This window comes from Rissa tridactyla, chromosome 7, assembly GCF_028500815.1.
Source record: "Rissa tridactyla isolate bRisTri1 chromosome 7, bRisTri1.patW.cur.20221130, whole genome shotgun sequence".
Lineage (NCBI taxonomy): Eukaryota > Metazoa > Chordata > Aves > Charadriiformes > Laridae > Rissa > Rissa tridactyla.
The window spans coordinates 4,877,501-4,902,299 of record NC_071472.1 but is presented as its reverse complement, the minus strand read 5'-3'; the positions used below and the strand labels follow the sequence as shown (position 1 = coordinate 4,902,299).

Here is a 24,799-nt window from a genome sequence, read left to right as displayed (position 1 = left end):
CTAATTAATTACCACTGGCATCTTTGGCATTGCCTGTCAAATTGGATTTAGGATATCCTTTCGCTGTTTAAACAAATAGCCCTACATCTAAAGCTAAAATCCCAAGTGTTAGCATTTTCTTTACTTTTAAATTTTTGGTTAAAAATTCAGCAAGTATGTCCATGGATTTTGCAGGTAGAATTCAAATAAAAGAAACAGGAATTGATATTGTCAATTTTGATTAATAGTCCCTCATTAATAAACATCCTGTTATTCAGTTTCCACCTGCAGTTGCTGATGTTGCCTGGAATCAATTAACTCATATAATTTGATTTATTTTACAAAGACATTTTTGGATGTGCTGTGCTGATGATAAAGGTTCTATATTTACAATTCTTGATTTAAGGGAGATTGTTGCTAACTGCTTTTTATTTTTAATGTTACAAGGAGATGTAGCTTCAGGCATTCTTGACCAAAAATATTTAAGCAATTTAAAAAGTTAAAGCTTTATTCATATAAAACTATCTGTTGCCTTCTGAGCCACACAGGCCACAAAAGCGTACAGATCTAGGACCTCTGACAGGTTGGTCTTTACAATAAGCTAGCTGTTCTGCAGAAAAAAAAAATATCAGAAAAGAATTTAACAAAAAAAAAAAAAAATCGATCACAGCAAAAGTTACACCACCAGCCAAAAATACAGTTAAGGGCGCTATGTGTTATATCTCTGTCTGAACATATATTATTCTATGTAGTCTCACACTGCCTTTATCACTCTACTATCCACACACCTCTAAGAAGTGCATTAGCATCTGCCTAACATCTGTCACGGGCGGTTTTGTTCTCTCCCATCCTCTCCCCAAGGAAAGACTCGCGCTTGCAGTGGTATTGTGGCTTTTGAAGAGGGGCTCGCTGTTGTTTGAGATATATATGCTGCTACAGGGCTGTTAGAGAAGGCAAAAATGAATGCCCTGTGTGTGGACCTGCAGCCAGAGGAGTCTGAGATGCTTCTTAAGGAAGTTCACGGCCTTCAGCTGACTCCTATGAACTCCTGCTGTCCCCAAACAGGCAAAGTTGCTCAATAGCAACTTGCGCTGTGAGAACATGGACTAGCCCGGTCTCCTCCTCCCCCTGGTCTTGTGAGCATTAGTCAGAACCAGCTCACATTCACACACAAAAAATTAAGAACCAAGCCAAACTGGGAGGACAGAGCGCTGGTTGTTAGTAAACGAAAGAACTTAGCAGGGTCAGTTTTCCAAAAGGGAGACCTGGAACTTTTGCAGTAATAGGGAAGATTTTGTGGAAAGATTTTGAATCTATTTCTTTGACACAACGTGGCTTAGGGGAGCAGGACCTGAGGAGCAGACCAAGGTCTTTAGTGGAGCCACCACAGCGTGGAGATGAGCTCCTGCCCTTGCTGGCCACGCCATGCCGGCATGTGTGCACCCTCTGCCTTTGGAACTTCCCTAACACAAGAGGGGGCCAGAAAAAAAGAAGCAATCCCAAGGCCGAGATGCAGGTCCCATGTTAATCTGCTCTCTTCATATAGCCACAGCTGAGGGCGGAGGCAGGAGCGCAGCTCCCGTTTTGCAGGAAAAAAAGGAGGACTTCTCCAAAGCACATTCCTGAACAAAGCCCCTGTAGAGGCCTGAGTCCCTTTAGATATCCAAATGTGCTTTTACGTCTTGGCTTCAGTCACCTGGAAAATTAAGACTTTCTCTACAAGACAGGCACTATGTGAGGTGTGTGCAAAGGCAAGAACACACGTGCTCTTCAGAAAGGATGTAATGCAGGTGGCAAAGTTCACCCGCCAATGGTGAGAAGACGTTATTTTGAACTGTTCTTTTATTAAACCAGGCTAAGCCAGAATAAATGCCTTTCTTCAGCTTTTCGGAGTCTATTCAGCCAACTGTGAACCGATGTTGGGAGTCGGTTTAGTTATTATTTTCATTGAGGGCTAGACTCCAAGGCAGTTCGTCCAGGGAAGGGCTCGTGCTGCGAGATATGCGGGGGATCCCCTGAGGAAGCCCATTCTCCACCAGGTCCCTGTCAGCTGTCCAGGTACTATATATAGCTATCCAATGGTCAGATTTAAAGGCTAGTCTGCAGAAGAAGACAGCATCAAGTGCTCGTTCCTGCGTCCCAGAGCAACTGAAGAGAAGGGATTTTTCCCAAAGAGCTGTAATATGAACCCACAGCTGCAGAGCACAGGAAGCCTATGGAGTTTCTGTAGGCCAGGGTCCACGGAGGCTATTTTCAGCAAAAGCAAGCTCTTAAGTATGTCTGAACTATTTCTGACCCCTCTCGTAACATATCATACGCCATGACCTGGTTTCTCTATTACCAGTCTTGGACAGCTATTGTCTCGAATCCAACCTATGGAGCAAACAGGAATTTCAAGTACCTCCACATTTTACACGGGCGAAAGAAAGTAGCCTGAAACTTTATTAGTCCACTGTGATCCCTGAATTGTGTATATTTGCTGCAGAAGAAACCATGTAGCACATTTTGAAAGGGACAGACGTTTTCGTGTTTTGGAGCTCCTCTATAAGCATAAAACTCAGGTTGTAGTGATATACGCACAAATTCCCTCCCTCCTCTCCCAACATGGTATGCGGATTTCACAAACAAACAAGCTGGGGATTCAACTGATAGTGTTTGCATTTGCTTAGCTTCATCAGCTGGTGAGTACCACTGTAACACAACTCAGCAATTCAGCCACAGAGCCAGGACATAAATAATAAGGAGGTTTAGTTTGCATTCATAAAATATCAAGAATCCCAATTTATTACCAAATTTTAAATTTATCTACGTCGCAGCGCAATGAATTGAACCATTTACGCAAATACTGCTTATGGTATCAGGGCTCACTTACCACCGATTATTTCCGTAAGTCTCTCGAGATGGGGTTAAGTCACGCACAGGCCCTGTACCCTTCCTCCACAGCGGGTGTATTCTGCTGCCTGTTTGGTATATTCACCTGGATATGGATATTTCTGCAAAGCTTTGACCAGTTATAGCAGATCACCTATTGCCTGTGTTTTAAGAGGACTCTCAAAGCCAAACTCTGTAGTTCGGTTGGCTTTTTCGTACCAAAAGCCACTTAAGTTCTTCCTGAAGAACAGCTACTATAGCTGAGCTGAAATAAGTTTACAACAGAAAATGATGGTGCAGTAATATGTATGCTGTATCTCAGGGAAGCATGTAACAGGCCTTAAATGGAAAGGAAATACATCCAGAAGAAACCTGATGGTTTATCTGTGCATCATTTTCTACTTGTGCTTCCTTCCTAACACTGAAAAACCCGTCTGCAAAAGCCCTGCCAAAATGTGCTTATACACACACAGACATTATCACTTCGTAGGATGGTACGTTTTATTATCAGGTTATTTTCCAGTACATTTGGCACAGTTAAGGTAAGTATATTAACTTTACTTCCAAATAAAGAAAACAAAGTTGTACGGAATGTCTCAGCCATTGTCAATGAGTTAAGAACTGACAGGAGGTCCAAGTAATCAACCCTGTCTACTGCGCCGAGCTTTCCCCTGGGACATCTCTTCTGAGCATACAATGTATCTGACTGGCATGGATGTAGAATTGCTTTCAATAAAGATTTTATTTCAAGGTTGGATGATTCCTTCCCAAATGTCTTGTCGCTAAAGCAAAGTATGTAATACCTGTTATTTTTTAACTCCTGTGAACCAGCATTTGGGAAGGAGAGGATCATAAAACGTTGAGCTAGAAACTGTTCATCATCAGAGTCAAATTTTAACACGTTCAAAATGATTGGGAGCTCGGCAATAGCAAAAGTCAGAAAGTTGCTGCATAAAAACCGTCCCGTAACAGCGCAGTGACGCAACCTGTTAACCGCGTTATGGTTGAGGTGAGTTGAAGGCAGCTGAGCCATTCCCAGAGCCGAGTCCCTAAGCTAAAACATTACATTTGCATATGGCCGAGTATGTATAGGAAACAGATATTAGCTAATTTGAGGATAATTATTGGTAAAGTGAATCAATGGGATGCGCAGACTTTAACCCATTAAGGCAGTTCATGGGAGTTTACAGATCAAACCAGCCCCGTTGTCCGTCGGGATGAGGAGCTCTGGCCATGACAGCGGTCGCTAGCAGAGTTCAGCAAAGATACAAAACCCACTCAAATGGGCTGCCATGGAATAATTCACTCATAGAGGAGTCAATACCTAATTCTGTAAGGTTAGTTGTTATACCAAGAGGACAGATGTCACACATATGTCATTTTTAATTCTTCCCGGGGAGTTTTCTTTATTCCCATGCACCTTTAATCTTTCTTGGCCTCCGTTTAGACTTTGGTTTCTGTCTCTCATGGCGGGGACTTCCCTGGTTAAATAAAATATTGTGCATACTGCTGGTGGACAGGATTTTGGCCTCGGTCCTCTACTGAATTCAGGGAATGGCATTTCCTACATATTTTTCTTACGAGGGTGACCCGTTCTTACTTTTCTGATCCCCTCATTTTGTAATGTGTTGCCCTTTAGTCATAACCTATATTACCACTTCATGGAAAAGCAGCAGAATTACTGGAAGTTTACCCTTAGATATCATTTAAAACAGTAGAAGAGTACTAGGCATGGCTAACACCAGTTCTGCTAAGGGTAGAAATGCCCCTGACATTGCGCAAACAAATCCTCGTAGGCTGGAAAGGGCTAACAAAGCAAGACTGAGCAGTTCTCAGTGCAGCTTGCAGAGGACAGCTCTACCCTCAAACACTCTCCAGCTTACAGTAAAACAGTGCCCTTTCCGACGGGGTTTTCCTCCCTAAGTATGCTGACTTTTCTCTCTAATTTTTTCTGTGCAGTAGGAACATTAAAAAGGCGAGGAATCAGAGTCACTGTCGAAACGCTTTCCCCTCCTCGGCAGTTACTGCGGAGTAAAAATGGATGAGGAACATTTCCTAACACCTAGTGTGTTTGAAGTAATAATCCAGTGTGCTTTCCAAATGTCAAAATTAATAATGATTTTATTTAGAGAGTTTGAAAAGTGTAGGTTTAATGGAACTAGAGCGCCAAACTCGCCATATAATGACCCTCTTAGCTGTAGAGTTGCCCTGCTCTCAGTCACACGCTTTCCAGCTTACGGTTGCCTTAGCAACAGCCAAAGCATAAATTCCAAGTATTTTTTGCTTATATATCTGCCATTGACACCGGAGCCCTCCTATCAGACACTTCTGTTGTTTTAATACATCATTAATTTCATTACTATTAATAATGAGAACTGTATTTTCTGCGTATCTCCTAACTCGTGATCTTAAAGGACCGAAGCCATTCTTGAAGCTCACTTATTTGGCGGGGGCGGGGGGGGGAATAAAACCTTGCACAGCATAACACCCAACAATTTCTTGATATGGTTCCAGCATCTGTGGCACCGGATTATAGATTGTTTCTGAATTAATCTTAAATTGATGTATCATTGCTCCTTTCATTTGGGCCCGACAAAAAGTAGTTCTGGCATTTCCTTTAACTTTTTATGTTGTAAATGGTGTATCACTCTTTCTGTTCTTTTTCTTGCCAAAAAAAAAGGAATTCCTGCCCATTTTTTAGGGATTTTCTCTTTTAACATCTCAATTTCACTTCCCAGCTACAGTAGCAGCTTAAATTGTGCATATTTGTTTTTGGTTTTCTTTGACTTTTTCTTTTGCGGACAGATGAAAAAAATAGTAGTTATAGAATTTCATTGGTAAATATTTGTAATTTAAAAAGGCATAAGGTCCTAAACTTGTAATCCTTTTAGTCAGGCTGGACTGAATTCCTTTCTTCTTTCCCTGCAATAGCTGTATTTTACCAGAGATTATTTAACTACTCAGACTTTCCGTGTTTCCAAGTTGGCTTGGTTTATAGTTTTTTGTTATTATGGTCATCACAACAAGTACGACGGCATGAATAGATAGAAAATATTATGAATTTTCAAGAGATTTTATCAATACAAGAATTATTATACTAGACTTAAGCTTAGGGGCCCCAAATCTACACAGATGGTCTTAGTGCCACGCTCTACATCGATGAACCCAACAGACAGCCGGTTCCTCTCCAGCGCCAGTGCACACCATGCACATCCTCCCTTGCTTTATGCCATACCCTCACCTCCTGAGAGCTGAGTGACCCCAGACCATGTGCTGGCCATGCCTTGACTCAAACAGGACTTTGCGTGCAGGATGGCATCTCCGGGAAAAACAAGGGGAATTATTCTGCTTCAGAAAGGTGGCAAACAAGGACAGAGAGGTTGTCCTTCCATCTTCCATTATCTGTGTCCACGTCAGAAACATAAGATCTCAACATCTTCCTCCAAATTTCACAGATAAAGGAAGTCAGGCCCCTCTTTCCTCTTCAGTAAATTGAGCCCTGCCACCACTATTTTCACCCTAACCCTGCTCATTCACGGTCCATTGCCTCCTGCTCCCTGCAAGATGTTTCTCCTCCAGCTTCACAGTGCTGTCCATCATCAACACCACCACATTGCAAAGCCATGGCTGATGCTAAATTGATGATCTCTAAAGTTACACAAGATATAACCGCTGAATATGTTCTTTTCCCCCTGGTAAATCAGTATCTGCCCATGCTGATATTAACTGCAAATACTTTATCAGTCTTCCAACTTCTAACATGTAACAAGCTCACCGTAAATCGAGTTCTTCTCACAGGGAGGATGCAAGCTCAATGTATGTCCTTCTGCATAAGTGGCAGGAAAACAACCTTGTCACCCCTGTAACTAACATTTTTAATTGTCGTAAAGATGCATGATGTCCATCAGAAGCCCACAGTCATTTGGCAACGAAGATCCCAACTTTTGAGACCTTCTGAACTCCTAACAGAAGAGATGATATGTTAACATTATCAGAGAGGAAAGATAATTAATTTTTTTTAATTTATAATAAAGATGCTATATTTTAAGAAACTAATAATTAAGCCAATCTGATTAGTGCCATATGGAGAGTGTTTTGTGCAATGGACACCACAGTTGCAAGCATGAGGCAGAATTAAGTAATGCTTCCTATTTATATATGGGGAAAAAACATGAGATTTTATGTTCAAGAAACGTGGTAAACGACAAGATTGGCAGAAATCCACAAGAAGATGCTCTTTGCTGTGTGACCCACCTGCTAACATGAAAGAAACCTTTTTTTAAGTGAGTGTACCCATTATGCCTCATGAAGTTGCTTTCGCTTATAGCGTAGCTTCCTGTAAATTCAGCAACAAGTATGGGAAAACAGAGACAACTATGATGATTTTTAAATTGCTGTCTGGATCTTAAAAAGGTAAATGAGTGACAATGAGTGAGAGGGGAAAAAAAGCAGAACTTGGCTTCAACAGTCTACTTGGAAGATTTAAGTTAAAACTAACAGGTTAAGGAAGCACCCATAAATTCAAACATTTACATATTAAAGTTACATTTAGTTTGCATTCCTTGGTAGAGCTGTGTAATTTATTTATAAAATATGTATCTTCATTTACTAGTCTTTCCAACCTAGGATATATTATATATTCTGGAGGGTGGAAGGAAATGGATTTCTACTTAGTTCATACTCACTGCTGCAGAGATTTATGCGAAACTGCCTACCTAAACTCCATCCATTAAACCTATATTGTTCTTAGACCAGACTTCTCCATCCTTAATGTCATTTCCACAAGAATATTAAGTCTTAATACAGACATAAGATCAACTTTTAATAATAATAGTCCTCCTCTTGTAATTTTGCGGGTAATAAAGATATCAAAGGTTATAATCCTTACCATTATTTTCTAAGTCATCTCATTAAGGTATGTGGTCTCAGCGTCTTTCAAGAAACTTTGTGTCAGGATAAGGCATGCAAAAGTCTTTAGTTATATAAATTTCACAATCCATTTCAGACCATACTAACTTTATTGGATTTAAATTAGCAGAAGGAATGTGTTTCATATGAGCTCTATATTAAGGGGCTTTTTTTGTTTCCCCAACTCTTTCAGTGCTGGAGACTATGTTAGGAGAAGCAGGGAAGCTTCTCCCTGGAGCCGCCAAAACTGTTGACGCCAAAAGTGCTCAATTCCCTTAGCATAAAGAGCAATCCCGATTTTTGGTATCTAAATGTATGAGCTCAGAAATTATTGCACACGTACCAACTAATGCTCATTTCACCAGATATAACTGTGCCCTGATATGAGCGTATTGTAAATGGGGCTCTAGACCTCCACCCCACGCACATCTTGCCGTCTGGGGCTGACTCTCCTTTCCTCATTTGTCAGGTTGGCAGTTCTTTTCCCTCCCTCTCGTCTTTCTTTTTGATGACTTCAGCAAACAAACACCCCTGTTAGGAGAATCAGTAAAAAGTGCCTCTATGTACTTCAAATGCAACAGCGACTCCTTTGACATCCCTCTTTTTTTTAACCAATTCTTTCCTTTCGTCAACAGGATAGCAGCCAAGGAATCCGTGAATCTTATGTCAACACAAAGCTTAGGAATTGTGTTTGGACCAACACTCCTTAGACCTGAAAAGGAGACAGGGAACATGGCAGTCCACATGCTGTACCAAAATCAGATAGTTGAACTTATGTTGAGTGAGTACAGCAAGATCTTCGGCTCTGAGGAAGACTGACAGACAGGGCCTGTTATTGAAAACGTTCACATCTGTCTTGATGTCTAATATTTTTACATTTCTGTAAACATATTTCTGAAATATTTCTTTTTCTTTCAAGTGACAGATGCCTCATTTTGTGAAAACTTAATGATGATTTTGTGTTTAATTTTCAAACATTGGAATAAAAAATATTGTCAACATTTGCCTATATGTATTCTGCATTAACCCTTTGAGAGTTTCATTATGCTAGCACTCCAAGTGTCATTTTTTTTTGCAAGCTGAGCATACAGCATATGGCCAAAGACCATAGAAAGTGCTGTTTACCAACATATGCAATGGCACAGAAAGACAAATAGTAATTGAGGAGATTTGTGGAAAATGGATTAAAATATGTATATTGAAGGCAATGAATTAAAACAGTGATACCAGATCATTTGTAGCTAATCTGACTATAATTTACCTCTCTCTTTGATACATACTGAAAGTTAAAGACATGATGAATAATCAGTTTTCCTACCCTGAGAGTTCGAAAAAAGATTACATTTAATATTTTTAAACAAATAAATAAAAAAAAAAAACACCACCACCATCAGAATGTCACTATTGGCATAACAGTGCCTAAAAAAAAAAAAAAAAAACAAAATTGGAACTTTGGCATTTTCACTTAAGCGCAGTACGTGAAATGAAGACATTGCACGACTGCTCATTTTAATGTAACATCCATTTTGATTCTTCATCACACTGTACATCTGCCTGCTTTCCCCAGCTATCTCATGTTCTGTAGCATTTGTATTGTGCTCCTGAGGATGCTTTATTGGTGAACTACATTAAATTCATCTAGAAAGAACTTTAAAAAAAAAGCCTTTTCATATGCCCTTAGGATTACTTGGCTAGACTTGAATCAATTTATGCATTTGACGGTTAGTTTCAGTTGTCATGGATAAACAAAAGGGTAACTGTCTAGAATATATCAAATATTGTTTCATTTTGAAATGTATGTTTCCAGCTATACACATCTCCTACCCTGTTTTGTACAAGTATTCTGCTGATAAAATGTAGACTTATGTTTGACAGCTTTTTAATCAAGTTCAAAGAGAATAAATAAAACTAATCCAGTGTGGTAAAGAGTCTGTCTGGTTATCGATTTGTTCATAAAACGAAAAATAAACCATGTAAATAAGATGTGTGAAACACAGATCTAGAAGCAAATATTTAAAGCAATTAAAGACCCCAAAACATAGGATTAATGCATAGGTCTGCTGTGCTAGAGAGATATGTCTTCAATATCACCTCAGCAGATCATGGATTACTTCAGTTTTCACTTAGCATCATTTTGCAAAATACCATGTTATTCAGGAAAGGTTGCTCCTCAGAGCAGTCATTTATGGGAACAAACATATAACGAGGCTTGATCATTAACTAAGACCAGACTCTTTCATCAGGTCCTAACACAGGCAGAAAACAACACCAAGAAAACATAAAAATTGGCCCCAAGATGTTTTCTGACTTTATACGTGTCTGAAAAATCAAGCAAAACAGAGGGGTAGTGACCAGTAATTAAAATTAAAAACACAGAAACAAACAAACATCTTTCCCGTATCACGAACATTCAACATAGTCATTTCTGAACAAAACTATAACGTCCTGGAGAACCCAAATTCACCTTACTTTCAAGAAAATATTTTTCATGTTAATGTCAAGCCATGAGTACTTAAACAGTAATGCTTTTCAGCATCGTCGTCTTTAGACTCTTTAATAGCAACAAACCAGGCGCTGTTTATAGCCTGTGGAAATGACTGGAAGAAAGATAGTCAGAAGTTCAGTCTATTCCTTAATAAAGACCATTCACATTATGGCCCCACGGGTGCTCACAATCATGCTATTGAAGTAATTTCTGCTATTACTGGAAATGAAAAGTTCGCTTGTTACTTGGATCCTGTTGCACTCAGAAGAAAAGATTCTTAATTAATTAATTAATCTTCTTTTAAGCTTTCTTTGGAGCATGGAGACTCCTCTTTTCTTGTTTTTATAAGCAAGACAAGGCTTATGAAATGAAACCGTATCTTTCTTAAGATCAACTGGTTGTTTGGGGGGGGTGGGGGGCGGAGGGGAAAAAAATCAAGCAAACTTTTGGACACAAAAGCCTTTCTTCGGTTTAGAAGGGTACCTTACATGAATTCTCTACAAATGTGCTGACTTCTCTACAAAATGCATTGTGAAAGATAGAAGCCTGATACGTGGGCAGCCAGTTCTGGGGGGACGCAACTGGGTCTCATCAGAGGAGCGTACACATCTCCCGGGGCGTATAGCAGATGTCTATCCTTCCTCATCCTGACAACAGAAAGGAATAACCATGCCTTGCTGCCGAGCTGCTCCCTTCCCCAGGAGACCAGTCTTCTCCCTGTCCCCTTTAACAACTACGTGAATTCGGTGAGAAAAATTACTCAGTTGTTATTCAAAGAGAGAACCTCACAGCTCCTGCCATCAGCCCCTGGGAGCGGAAAGCAGCCGGACAAAAGATGGTAAGAGTGAAAACCCGAAAATTATTTGCAAGTCTGAACTGCAGTGGCGTTTCTTTTTCCTCCTGCTCAGGTAGTTTGCTCTCTGTTAACTAAGCTCACAGCCCAGGGCTCCAGCAGACTCTTTTGTGTCTGAACACATACATTTCTAAATCTCAGAAGCTTGGTCTCCATCCAGCGTGAGCAATCCACTATGCCTGTATCACCACCATATTGCTCCTCCCATTGTTACTTACAAGAATATTTGCTATGACTTGGCAGAAGTTTTGCTCTAACTTTGCTCACTAAATTTTTAGTGAGTCAAAATCAGATTTGCAGAAGACCTTTTTTTTCAGGAGCCAGCTTCAGTTTGAGAAAGACTACAGACACTTTAAGCAAGGAGCTGTTGCTATTAATGGTGAATGACCAAAAAAATGCAGGCTGAGAATGCAGCAAAGACAAGCAAGTCCAAGAATCACTGCATTTATCTGCATCTTCCCTCTATGTGGAGTATCTTCTACTCAAACTCGTGTGAAAAGACAGCTGTGCTAGGAACTGGATTTACTACAGTAAAAGGAGACATCAGAAAGCCTGTCATGGAACTGAAAAGGGCATTTCCAGCTAGAAAGATTTCTCATTGAAATAAAAAATCAATTTATTGAATCCTAATCTTTTGCAAGAAAAATTGTCTGTTTTTAACTCGAGCAATCCAACTGCAGAATAGACTTTCTGAGCGAACGATGAGAAAGACAGACTTGCTGAATGAACTATGGCTCAAAGTGTCCATGTAAACTGCCCTGAACAAGTTTTCATCCCTCTTTTTATTTACATCTATATATTAAGAGCAACAGGCATTTTAATAGTTCTTTAATTCTCTACTAGGACAGCTACAGTGCAGGTAATGTTGCAACAGAGCCAAAGACTGCCATCCAGACCAAGGCACTCAAGGAGTCCAGGTAATCAATTACTACGTAGTATATAGGCCGTGGGTAGAGTTTGGAAGAAAGCTGGAAAAGTGAGTTGGGACCACAATCACCACTCTAATCAGGCAGTCTATAGATTTTGCATGGCTAATTCTCAGAAGAGGCTGAAAGACTAGCCTCGGGGAATGCACATATTATCACGGCACAGCAGGTTCCCCTGCATGGCATTCCTGCTTCAGAAGGACACGTGGAGCATAAGGAAGCTGAGCATAATCACAGAAGCAGGTCTCAATCACAAGTCCTGATTTTTGCAGGATGCAAAAATTGCCCAGGGCAATGCCTGTTTTGCAGAACATAAGAAACTTCTATAACTCACTTCATATTAAAAAAAAAACCCACCTTCCCTAAGGTTGTTCAGCCTGGAGGAGAGAAGGCTCTAGGGACACCTTATAGCCCCTTCTAGTATCTGAAGGGGCCTACAGGAAAGCTGGAGAGGCACTTTTTACAAGGACACGTAGCGATAGGATGAGGGATAATGGCTTCAAACTGGGAGAGGGTAGATTTAGATTAGATATCAGGAAGAAATTGCTCACTACGAGTGTGGTGAGACACTGGAACAGGTTGCCCAGAGAAGCTGTGGCTGCCCCATCCCTGGAGGGGTTCAAGGCCAGGTTGGACGGCGCTTGGAGCAACCTGGGCTGGTGAGAGGTGTCCCTGCCCAGGGTAGGGGGGTTGGAACTAGGTGATCTTTAAGGTCCCTTCAGACCGAAACCATTCTATGATTCCATGATTCCATAAGGACCAAGGGCAACACATGGGAAAAACCTCCAGCAAGTGGCCTGCTGAGGTCGGGCCGTCTCTAACGGCCGTCTCTAACTCCTCAAACCCTTCACTACTTGAGAGCTACAGCCCTCGTTAGTCAGTAGGCTTCACCGAGGGAATGTTTGCAGGATGCTGCTGAATGTCATCCTTGTGCCAATTCACCGTGTGTTGTCACAGCAAATGAATATACTTTACCATGCCGCATGCTATTTTTACACTCAGCAATTGCGCACTTCCAAACATACCTGAAATGCTATGAGAATTAATGGCCATTTTGCTTTATAGATCCTCGTTACAAAGATCTGGTTGCACGCTGGATACAGGACACGAGTCATCACTTCTGTATTTCATGCAAAACATATACTGGAGTGACAGAGACCTGCGCTCAAAACTCAAGACTGATACTAGGGAATGCAATAGCACTGCGGTGGGAGAAACTGAGGCACAGAGCCAGCCGTTCCAAAAGACAACATCGCTTTTCAGTGCTCGTTTTATTCATCTCCATTTTTTTTTCTTTTTTGCTTAAACTTCATGGTCTACACCTTTGCTTCCTCTGAATTCACCCCTATAATCCGGTATTTGGGTTGGTGCAGGCACTCAGCCCCGCTCCTACCTGCAGCCCCAGGACAGGGCAGCTTCAGAGGGAACAGAAACAGGTAGAAATTTGCCTTCCAAACTCTGAATCGTGGTGAAGTTTGCTGGCTTTCCAAAGCTGACTCTTAAAACCCTCAGAAATACTTCAGAAGCGCCCGAAACCCGCCGTCACTCGGCAAAGCAGCCTGTCCGCGCACCTCCAGAAAGCTTCACACGAGCTGTAAAACCTGGGGCGACACCTTACACCTTCAGCAGAAGCTGACAGCTTTGTTTAATAAGTTTAAGAGGGACCATAAAACACTGCACGCTCAGAATGCATGCCAATTAATTACCCACAGAACACCACCATTTTAGAGCCATTTTAGAGCACATTTCAGTTAATAAAAGGCAGACTCATAAATTTCACATGACTCTCCTCCGCCTGTGTCAAAATACGACTCCTGTGCTCAGCTCCTATCCATACGTTTCTTGGCCATGTGTCTGGAAGACAAAAGCAACAACTATCTTCCCACTGGTGATGTCTACGTTGTCTTGAAGCTCAGAAGCTTTCAAAGCAGCAGCTCGGAAGTTTTTTTGAGCATTTCCTGGTTGTGATTTTGCGTAGGTGGATGCGTTCCCTCTGCCCTGGAAAATGCGAGCGACCACATTGAAAACGTTTTGATGGGTCCCTTGCCCAGCCTCCAGCCTACCCGCTGCCATGGAAAAGGTAGAAGAAGCCCCATAGTCAAATCCAGCTTTCCCGCAGGGGATGTTTCTTTGCAACCCCAGGCAGCGGAATGGTTTTAAGTAAATGGCTGAACACCCTGTATACACTTCTGTCTTTATGCAGTTTCTGTCACTTATTATCCATTTTTAATCCTGCTAGGCTCTTTGTCTTAATGGTATCTGATTAATTTCCCAGGTTAATTATGCACCATGTAGGAAAATATTTTACTTGTATCACTTTTAAATTCATTAGCTTTTAGCATTATTGTATAGCACTCCGCTTGCTCTTGATTTATGGGAAAGGCTAAATAGGATCGTCTGACTGACCTCTTTGGGCAATTCACTCTCCTATATACCACTAACAGATCACCCCTCGTTTGTCTCTTAATCAATTTAACCTTCTCTCGTACGGAAGATCTGCCCCACCTCTTATAACTTGCTCTGTCTTTCACAGGATGCTCTGTGTATCTATTCTGCCCTTTTGACCAAAACCCTAAGTATTCAAGGTGAAAGGAGCCTTAATATTTTCATTATTGATCTCTTTTCAGCTCTTAAAAGAATCAAGTATCTTGCTTCTATCTGATTGCTCCTCTGCACTGAAGAACTGAATTGTCCTTAGTGCCCCCATGGACCAGTTTCACAAGGAAATTTGGGGAATCAAATGCTATTTCTGGTCCGTACAGAGAACATATCAGTGCTGCTGACAAGGTTTTTACCTTGTGGCTATCTCGCCTTGCAGCTATCCATGTTTGCGCCAGCATCTTCAGCCACACAACCCTGGCAGTCAGCAGGAGGAGGGAAGGCAGGGTGGGAAAGGGCTGCCCAGCTGCAGAGCACTGGGAGCCGGAGCGATTGAGGGAGGCTTCAGCCTTCTCATGGGAAGAATAATAATATATTTGTATGTATAACAACAGCAATGACAACACGTATGCCCTATGCTCTATATCCACCTCTGGCGTACCCAATGTATATGCCTAGCAAAGCAAAACCATCTACTTCTGTGCACCGTAGCTCTTTTCCAAAGGACACAGTTCTGTAGGGCCGATGGTTAATGGCAATTTCCTGGCTGATAGGATGGTAAAATCCTGTCTTCTAACTTCAAAACCTAACCCCTTTTGCCACTTGGCACTAGCCAGAAAGTTCTGGGTTGTCACAGATTTCCTGTTGTGTCAGTAGGTATTCGGCCTGGAAGGAAACAAGTGCCGTGGGGATCAGATCAAAGGTATCTGGTACCTGCCTGACCACTTCCACCCTAGTTTCTGAGCCCCTTGCAGTCTTTGTGAAGAACTGCTTTTGCCTTCTGATGCTACAAAAGAAAAAGGAAGCCTACATCAGCACGGGGACATGAATCTGGGATCTACCAGAAGACGGGCTAGGATCCTACCCTGTGAATCAGCTCCCTCAAGACAGCTGCATTATGAGATTGCGTTATCAGAGGCTGAAGATGAAGCACATAGGTGATGCTGTACAGACATTTGTTTTTCAGTTTGACATCCCCATCCACATCTATCTGTGAGGCAAACGCAATTTCACCGATACTGCACAGACGTGGGCCACGCAACGCTGCAGGAATGTAGAGCTGATGATCACCCCGCTCCATAAGGCACGCGAGTTCAGACAAAACACCACAATAATATTGGTTATTCCAGGTTTCCCGAGTGTTGCCGGTTGGAAAGCAAACCGAATTTCCTTTTGTGTTGATGACATGCTTCACCTCCAATGTGAGAGCTGAAAGATAAGGCAGCTACCTTAAACAAACATGCCCTAAGATGCAAAATACAAGCACCTTCTTGAGAACTCTAGTACTATTCTTTTTCACGTCGTGTCTCTTTGAAGTGTAGATAGCCAAAAACACTGGCAATGCTTTCCCTCTGATGCTGCAGTTTTTGAGAGTATTATGCATATTGCAGATGCGGTTTTCTTGCACTAGATTGAAAAAAGAAATAATCTTATTAAAAATGTAAAAGGATTTCAGGGTTCTGTGCATACTCAGAGAAAAGAGAGATGTCAACAATAAACATGCCATCTGAACAATACAGAAGGACCTCTGTCCCATGGGCATAATAGATGTTTTATTAATAACTTGCTTTTATATATTTTTCTCATTTCCCAAAACAAAGGGGAAAAAAAAAAAAAAAGAAGAATGGGTTTGGAAATCAAAACATTTCCTTGACTGGACAATTCAACATCCTCCCTGAAACACAAGAAGATGAACTGAGACCTGGCGCATTTTGTGGGTTCACGTTCTCCTGCCCTCAGTGCTATTCTGCCATCGGGACGCCGCCAGCACAGGGTCAAAGACTCACCAGCCCTCAAGAGTCAGTCCTGGACCCCAGTAGATCCAGATAATACATTAAAATTTGAGCCTTTTAAGTGGCTTAGGCAGATTCAGCAGAAGCATTGATGGAAAAGATGTGGGATGTTACGAGTTACTCATTCTCTGTGATTGCTGGAGGACAGGGCATAAGAAAGATCGAGAGGGAGGACAGAGGCGTCTCTTTCCATTTTCTAGGAAGAAACACGGCAGCTACTGCCACACAACACTATTTTTTTTCCTAATCTAAGCCAGTTTTTCTCTGTCAAGTAGAAGTCCCAGCAATGGATAGAGGACCCAGCAATGGATAGAGGAGAGCGATGTGTCTCTGCTCCTTTAGATACCTTCCACCTGAGCATGTGTCCAGACCCTCAGGCTTCTCCCATATCAAGTTACTAGGTCCAGGGAAGGGTAATCTTCCAGAGGCCGTTTACCCTGATTTTCCACTCTCTTTGACACGATGTCGTTTTTCCTAACACATAGCCTGTACTTCAGGTAATCTGAACCTCTCTGGCAATACTCTTCCTAGGTCCTCAGTAAACTAGTTTCTCAAAAAACATCCTAAATGGCTTTAAGGAAGCAGGGATGTGGGATGTATTCAGGTAGAAAGAACCTAAAGGAAATTTCCCTTTCCATTTTCTGCCAATGTATATGACCTGTGTTATTATGGAACAACACTTATGCTTTGTTTTTTGGATAGCCTACCTGTACAAATAGGGTCTTTTCTACAGAAAATAGGTGTCTAAAAAAACTACCTAAAAAACCTTTCCAGGATGCAGAAACTCCTATTTACTCACATAAGGCTTTAATTGCTTCATATCCCAAACGGTTTCTACACAGCCAGACCTTAGATTTTACCTTGTGAAACCCAAAACCCTTTTTTTAATCCCTTTCTTATCTGTACAGTTGGGGATTCACTCATAAAAGATTTCGAACAATTGACCCCAAACGTGCCCAAGCGCAGAAGGAATTTATCACTCATATAAGGTTGGGATGCTTTTTTCTGCCCTAATTCAAGTGCACTTTGCAAGGCTACCGGGGTCACAAGTTGTGCTTCTTGCCTTTCCTATGGCCGCTCTCCTGTGGAAGCGACCAGGAGAACTTACTGCATACAAAGAAAAAAAAAAAAAAAATCTATCTAATTAAGAAGCAAGCGTGCATCTGTCTCAGGCCACTTGCCAAGCATAATGCGGTGGGGGGGACAAATCTTCTGCTATCAGAAACTGCTCCTTTTGGACTCACTGACTCCAGTAGCGCGGGTGACAGACGCCTCACAGTCAGGTCTCGGGACTTTCTGTGCTCACCTAATGATGGAGAAGTTGTGGGATTTGTCAGAAGTTCATCAGACCATAAATGTGCCAGAGGTTCAGAAGGTACAGACAGCTCTGAACACGTCTGTGATTTACTTAAGTAAGCATATTCCATGCCTAGTTGTCAAAACACAGGTACATGTACAAAATAGCAGATGTGTCTGACAATTATCTCCGGGAACCCACAGCCAGGTTGTGTCAAAAAGAGCCCAGATGTGGCCTGTGTCACTAAGTGGTGGGGGGAAAGGGAGCATGGGAGGACACTGTCAAAATGGATAGGCAGCTTGGCAGGAAAAAGCTGGATCACTCGGGATATTTGGCACATTCCATATTTTCTGGTGCCCTCCAGAGAGACTGTGCTTATGGAAAGGAGTCTCCTGAAAATGTTAGAATGGAGTTTGATGAAAAAGCCAGTCTTGCCCTTGGAGATCACACTCTGGCCCTGTATGGATCTCCTGTATGGACAACGGCGGGAAATATGTCACCATAGCCAGAATCGCATCTGTTCCTAAGTTTATTTTATGAATTTCACATAAGACCCTTCTGAAGTTATTAACAAGGGAAGAGGAAGGAGAGAGAGAGGTAGCCGGCCACCCTGGCGTCTTGCTGAGCTGCAAGTTGAACAAACAAGAGCACCCTCAGCACCATCCTGCCACCACGGATGAGGCAGGCGAGATCACTGTCCATGTTCTGAACGAGGATAATGACTTTGGCTAAAGTGTTGTTTTGTAACCTCAGTCCATCTTCTAGAGGTAAGAGCAGTCACAGTGGCACTGATTTCCCTCACAGGGTCACCAATTAGTCAGCAAGGACCTGAGATGGACCTGTTGGAGCGGGTCCAGAGGAGGCCACGGAGATGATCAGAGGGCTGGAGCACCTCTCATACAAAGACAGGCTGAGAGAGTTGGGGGTGTTCAGCCTGGAGAAGAGAAGGCTCCAGGGAGACCTTATAGCGGCCTTCCAGTACCTGAAGGAGGCTACAAGAAAGCTGGGGAGGGGCTGTTTGTGAGGGCACGTAGCCATAGGACGAGGGGCAATGGCTTTAAACTAGAGCAGGGCAGGGTTAGATTAGACATTAGGAAGAAGTTCTTTACAATGAGGGTGGTGAGACACTGGCCCAGGTTGCCCAGAGAGGTGGTGGAGGCCCCATCCCTGGAGACATTCAAGGCCAGGCTTGATGAGGCTCTGAGCAACCTGATCTAGTTGAAGATGTCCCTGCTGACTGCAGGGGGGTTGGACTAGATGGCCTTTAAAGGTCCCTTCCAACCCAACACATTCTATGATTCTATGGCTTTTACCAGCCTTCTGGTTATAGAGGGACAAAGAGAGGCAGATGCAGAGGTTACATCAGACGCTAAAATCTTTTTCACCCTTTTTCTCTCCCCACCACTTCATCAAACCTAGAAATGCTTGAAGGACTGCTTCATGTGAAATATCTGTGAGAGAGGTCCAAGCTCGCGCAGGAACATCTTTGCTTAACATCCACCACGCTGATGACTGTAACTTAATTACCGTGCATACTGTACCGGTGACAGTAAATATTAGTGCTGTGTGCTACAGAACAAATATCCCGTGATGAAAAATTCAAACAGTATCGAGCTTTTCATTAGTGCAGTAATGGCTTTCTCACACATTTAGCTCATTTTTAACTCAACCTGCTAGGGGAAAGAAATGACATACTTTTTGTTGAATAAGACAGCACTGAGATTATATGGAGGTGCGTTTTTATGGGTAAAGAAACGTATGCCACATTAATCTATTTTTATGCTTTGCCGTACATGCTGACGAGTCATTTGAATGCCAAGTTTCATTAGTAAATTGGGAGCGATATAGGTGGCCCTATGATAAAATAAAATACATGTATTTCAGTTAAGAATGCCAAACTGCAGTACTGCTGCAGAATATCTTAAAGCACTAACTAGGATCATAGGATATAAGGATTAAATCTTAGGACCCTGTTTATAAAGGGAATTTCGTGTCCATAAAATGCACATCAGTAATACAATCTGCTTGATATTGTATTGTTCTATCATTTCTCTACGGATCATATTAGTCAGTGTCCTGTTAACATCCATTTTATCATACTGTCATAATATTATATTGAAATGAGATCTGGCACTTTTGGGGTCCTGTGCAAGATGAAAAAATGGGTCTCCAGCAGTCTTCCTCTTAGATATAATTGAAAAAGAGGCAGGCATGAGGGCATGCTGTGACTCACGCTGCCAGAGAGTGATCCGGAATCATTCAGATGATGAGTACATAGAGAACGCCGTGCACAGAAAGATGGCAATTTGCTGTACTAATGTTTTGAAAATGAAAATTTCTAGCTGTTTTGCAGAGGAGCTTAGTAGGAAAGGCAGAAGAAAATAATAATAATAATAATAATAATAAAATCTTTTAGAGTTAAGCCAGATTATTTCTGTTGGTTTTGGAAAGGCTGCACTGCAAGAAATGTGTTTTCTTGAGAATGGTCTAAAACAGAAATGAACAGTGCTTTATTGACCAAAATAAGTATAAAATAGAGGAAATGGAAGGCAAACAGGAAATGAAAACATTTCTCTCCCTTTTCTTGAGAATTAGTTATACAGAGGGATTCTGGAGCATCTTCCAGGCTCCTTGAACAGAATCTTGGATCCTCACTTCTGTAATTGTGGCCGCTTGGCCATAGGCAGGAACACTTATGTACGGTCAGTACTTCAAGCTCATAAGACTATATTTCTACCATCAAGCACAATTTCCAATAGCCAAGCTATCTGACAAGCCCCAGCGGGACCGAAAACAATACTTCTCATTCTTCCCAAATAGATGGGACTAAGAGACTAATGATATGAACGTCCTATTCCTTTGGTGTTTCCACCAAGCTTTAATACTAAACAAATAAATCAAACGAGCAATCCCAACCTTTGTTCAGTATCTACGCTATCAACATTGGTGCACAGTCAGTGTTGAAAAGGGTTTGTCTTTTTTTTCTTGTTGTCCTTTGTTTTGGCTCGCTTTGTTCTTGATATCATCATTTTGTACTAAACAATGCAAATTTGGTATTAAATGACAGCCTTTTCTTCAGGACTTTGTTGTTAAAGACACCCAAACTCATGCAAGTTGGCCTGTCCCCAAGAGAACGACCCAGACACCTGGCCTGAATCCTCTTTCAGAAACTGAACCAATCTCCCCTAAAAATCAAACCCCGCCATTGGTCCCCGCTTCATCAGGGATGCAGGCAAGGACCTGCGGAGAAAGCAGGGCCACGGGGCTCGGTTCGGCCTCACGATGTCCAGGGGAACACTTCCTCGTCAAATACATGAGGAAATTCATTTTAGTGACGATTTTTTTCAGAGATCACGCTGCGTGGTAACGACTCCTGTATCTGCATGTTGGAGCAGAATCCATCAAAACCAGTGGTGTTCAGCAGGCTCTAAAGGTCCTTTAAAATATGGTACACCGTCCACATTTTTCCCCTCCATTCTACAGTTTAAGTTCATCCCAGTCACCTAGTCACCACCCTCTACATTTGTCGGTGACATTTTTAAAACACCCTTCCTTGTTCTCCTTAATGTATCTGGTTTTACCATTGCTATTTAAATTTTTATAAGTCTCTGTACGCTGAAACAGTCAAAGTGTGATCTTTCCAGCAGCAAAGAGGGGACTCCTTTACTTAGGAGGAACTGCAGGACCACATGTGCTTTGCGGGGCTATGAGTGACCCAGAAATAGATGGTTCCTGGGAAAACACTGTTAAGTGCCAAGATGGGCAATTTACTACATGTGCAAGTCCAGGTGAACGGGGAATCTTCAAGAAACTCCCATTGAGCTGGAATTGGGACCATTTTTATAGCTTTCAGTTTTGAGGTCACAGTCACCCGGACTGGAAACTCAAAAATGACTTCAAAAAGGCAAACGCTAACTAGATTTCACACTAGATTTCATTTTACTTGGCATTACAGAAAGAATGCAGGTATTAAATAGACTGTTTCCTGTATACAATAAGGTTAATTAGTAGCAAGGGATGGAAATCAGTGTAGACATAACTCTTTTAGACAGGTATCAAAAATAATCCCCTGATCCCCACAGACCCCAGCTGCACTGAAAGAGGAACAATATAAAAGATTCTTTAAAAGAAATTTTTCAAACATTCTCCAGGTGTCCCAGCTATATTTAAATAGGCCCGTGGCCCCATGTGTACTCCAACCCTTTCTGCTCTACAGTTCCCTTGCTCCAAGTTAAATGAGCAGAGTACTTGCACAGAATTTTGAGGTGCAACATAAAGGATTTCTGTACAAAGAGACCGGGATTGCAAACCGAGACAGACAGGAGAACAAAAAGAAGAATATATTCTGGACTGAATGGGACTTCCCTAAGCTCCTTATCAATAAGGTTAATAAGGGTCCATGCAATTTACTGATCACTACGATGCAACAACTGGGCTAAAGCTATAAAGAAGCTACATAGATACCGGCTTTTAGCGCTTCTCATGGCCCACCACATTAAAGTCCCTTTACCCTTCCCCTGTCACCCCACTCAAGAGAATAAACTCCAGTCTGTGTGATTGGCCTCGCTAAAATCCCCGGTCTGCTATTACGCTTCTACCTGCCCTAGTTAAGCAGATTAATAGTTATTTCCTAGAATTTGATCCTCTAGTCCCTTTGTAATTGAAGCAGTAAAGCTCAGATATTTCTAAAAATGTATTTCTGAAAAATACATTTCCTTTTTTCTCCGGTTTAATTTTGTTATCCTCAATCATATGCATGATAGAAAAAAAATTCCAAACTTCTATCTCCTTTATAAAATACATGTCATATCAAAAAGGTGACAAGAGGGGGAAAAGTAATTAGTGAGTTCACAGAGTTCAGTAGAAAAGTTAAAATAGAGTAACACATTACTTTTTATGTTAAGATTTCACAAGACGAATCTTGCCTGTGTTTTAATTGCATGTGACCCTGGCAGTCCCACTCTGAAATGAAGTGCCGTAAAATTAAAGATGACAGACGCTCAAAACAAGTCTTGTGATCTTGATTAAACTACAAAGACCACACTTTCTCTCTGCTGCAACTCAGATATGATGGGCTGTTTTATTTGGGGAATTGCTTCATTAATGCTTTCTTTGACTAGACATGTTTATTATAAAAAATACTGGATATGGTGATATCTCGCATAGCTAAATAAAGTCTAAAAGACAAGTAAAAAAATTAGGAATCTTTAAATAACCTCAAGACCTAAATGCTTCTTTTAAAGATCATGGGCATCTGTAGAAGGAGGTACTAACCATGCCTGCAGTGTAGAGTACCTATGTTGAAAAGTGCAAGGTTTTTTTTCACAATTATGTCTGTAAGAACCAACTTGATTGTTCTGACAGTGTTATGTGACAATTGTTTCAAGTTAAATTTCCACAGGCCAGAATAAAATGTAGGGGGGGAAAAAAAAGGAAAGGGAAAAAAGAGGAGGCGAAAAAAAAAAAAAAAAAAACGAGCCACCTCTGCTTCCAACAAAATTCTTGCTAATTTTCAGAAGTGTAATGATGACAACTGACTGCAACTAGGTACGTGCAGACTTCCAGATCTGTAAGCCTACACAAATTATATATTTCCAAACTTGCTGTGTTATCTAGACTTTGTGACTAAAGAACGTGCAGGACTATATGCACTTCTTTAAAATTAGTTTTAAATTATAACTAATACACATGCAACACCTTAACTCTCCTTATTTTCCAGACCAAGTTATGAGCAACTCTTGGCCTTCTGTACCAATTTTCAGTTCAAAGAATCTAGGCATACTAATTGTTAATCAAGACATTCAGTGCATCAACGCAACCCACCGGTACCCTACTACTGCTGTCATTATCACCATCGTGACGGGGATCTTAGGGCCTTGCTCCTTTCATAGTAACGTGTCTTTGCAGTCACACGTCTGATTTTATTTTCAGAAATAACCTCGCAGACTTCAGTAGGATTCCCCACCACGCAACTAAACGACGTTCAGTTCAGGAGCCAGAGGAACTACAGCACTTGGTACCATAGAAAAGTAGACATGCTGCCACACCACGCCTGTCTTCACCTTCTCAGCATTTCTCACTTTTGAATGATGCTTTCCAAGAATTACTAAATCCTTTTGTTCTGAATATACCATATATTTTCTTCTAATGTTCACTTATTTTAAGGAAATAAGCTATACAGGCAAACCTTTAGCCCCATGGCCAGCTTATGTCTGTCAAGACATTCAGGACAAAAGGGGCTGAGGAAGAAGTAAGAATTTCTTGCCCTAAATGAAGCTTCCCAGACAGAGGATGGTCAAAAACCCCGCAGCACAGGGGAGAAATCCCAGTCTTCATTTCTCTAAACCGCTATTGTTCAGCCACACCACAGTAATGCCTCCAAAGGCGACAAGCCACACTCTTACACAACTGCCTGGGATCCACGTCTTCCTCTGAGACTTTCACAGAGTCTGGTGAAGATACAACCACAGCTGACCTTCTACAGTGTAGGGAAATAAAGGACACCTCGCAAGATTTGTTATGTGCTCCAAGCAGAGGAGAACTTCATATTTACGTGCTTGCAGCTTTGAAGAGACAGATGCATTTCTTTCAGGATCCCCGTAAAGGAAACTCTTCATTAAGTTACCCCCAAAACTTTCCCTGGTCTTGCCGTATTGCTGTGCACTGGGCTGCACTGGGAGAACTCCAACAGCAACCTAATCAGACTTGGTGATGCACAGAGGTGAGCTCAGGGGTGGAGTTTAGAGTAAGAGGAGCACCACCTGTTCCACAGCCCCAGGGGGTGCAGCCCGTGTCCTAACACCACGTCACACGTCCGCAAACATACACACGACCCCATCTAGTCTGGGGCAGGCACTGTCCCTCCTCTCACATCCCAAGTTTGTGCGGTTTGGAAGTTACTCATACAGGGTCTAGTTTCCCCCATTGGGAAGCAGCTGAGGTGCTGCACATTAACAATAAGACAAACTACAAATTGACACACCCCGAGTCCCCTTTTTCCCATTGCAAGTACCCGGTGCCTGCACACACACCTTTAGTAATTCAGTGCACACAGATCCACAATTACTTTCACTAATATTTAAACCCGGT

General features: G+C 41.8%; 2 protein-coding genes across 15 annotated transcripts in view; one reads left to right on the top strand and one right to left on the bottom strand.

Moving 5' to 3' along the window:
• The window catches only part of ARHGAP15 (Rho GTPase activating protein 15), a 344,807-nt gene extending 335,129 nt beyond the window's left edge, over positions 1-9,678 (top strand). For all 3 annotated transcript variants that reach the window (XM_054208190.1, XM_054208189.1, XM_054208191.1), the window contains one exon: positions 8,394-9,678. In XM_054208190.1, coding sequence (XP_054064165.1) covers positions 8,394-8,577 — 184 coding nt within the window. In that variant the 3' untranslated portion in view covers positions 8,578-9,678. The remainder of the gene's footprint in view (positions 1-8,393) is intronic.
• GTDC1 (glycosyltransferase like domain containing 1) overlaps positions 1-24,799 on the bottom strand; it is a 322,827-nt gene that overhangs the window by 27,867 nt on the left and 270,161 nt on the right. The window lies entirely within an intron of this gene.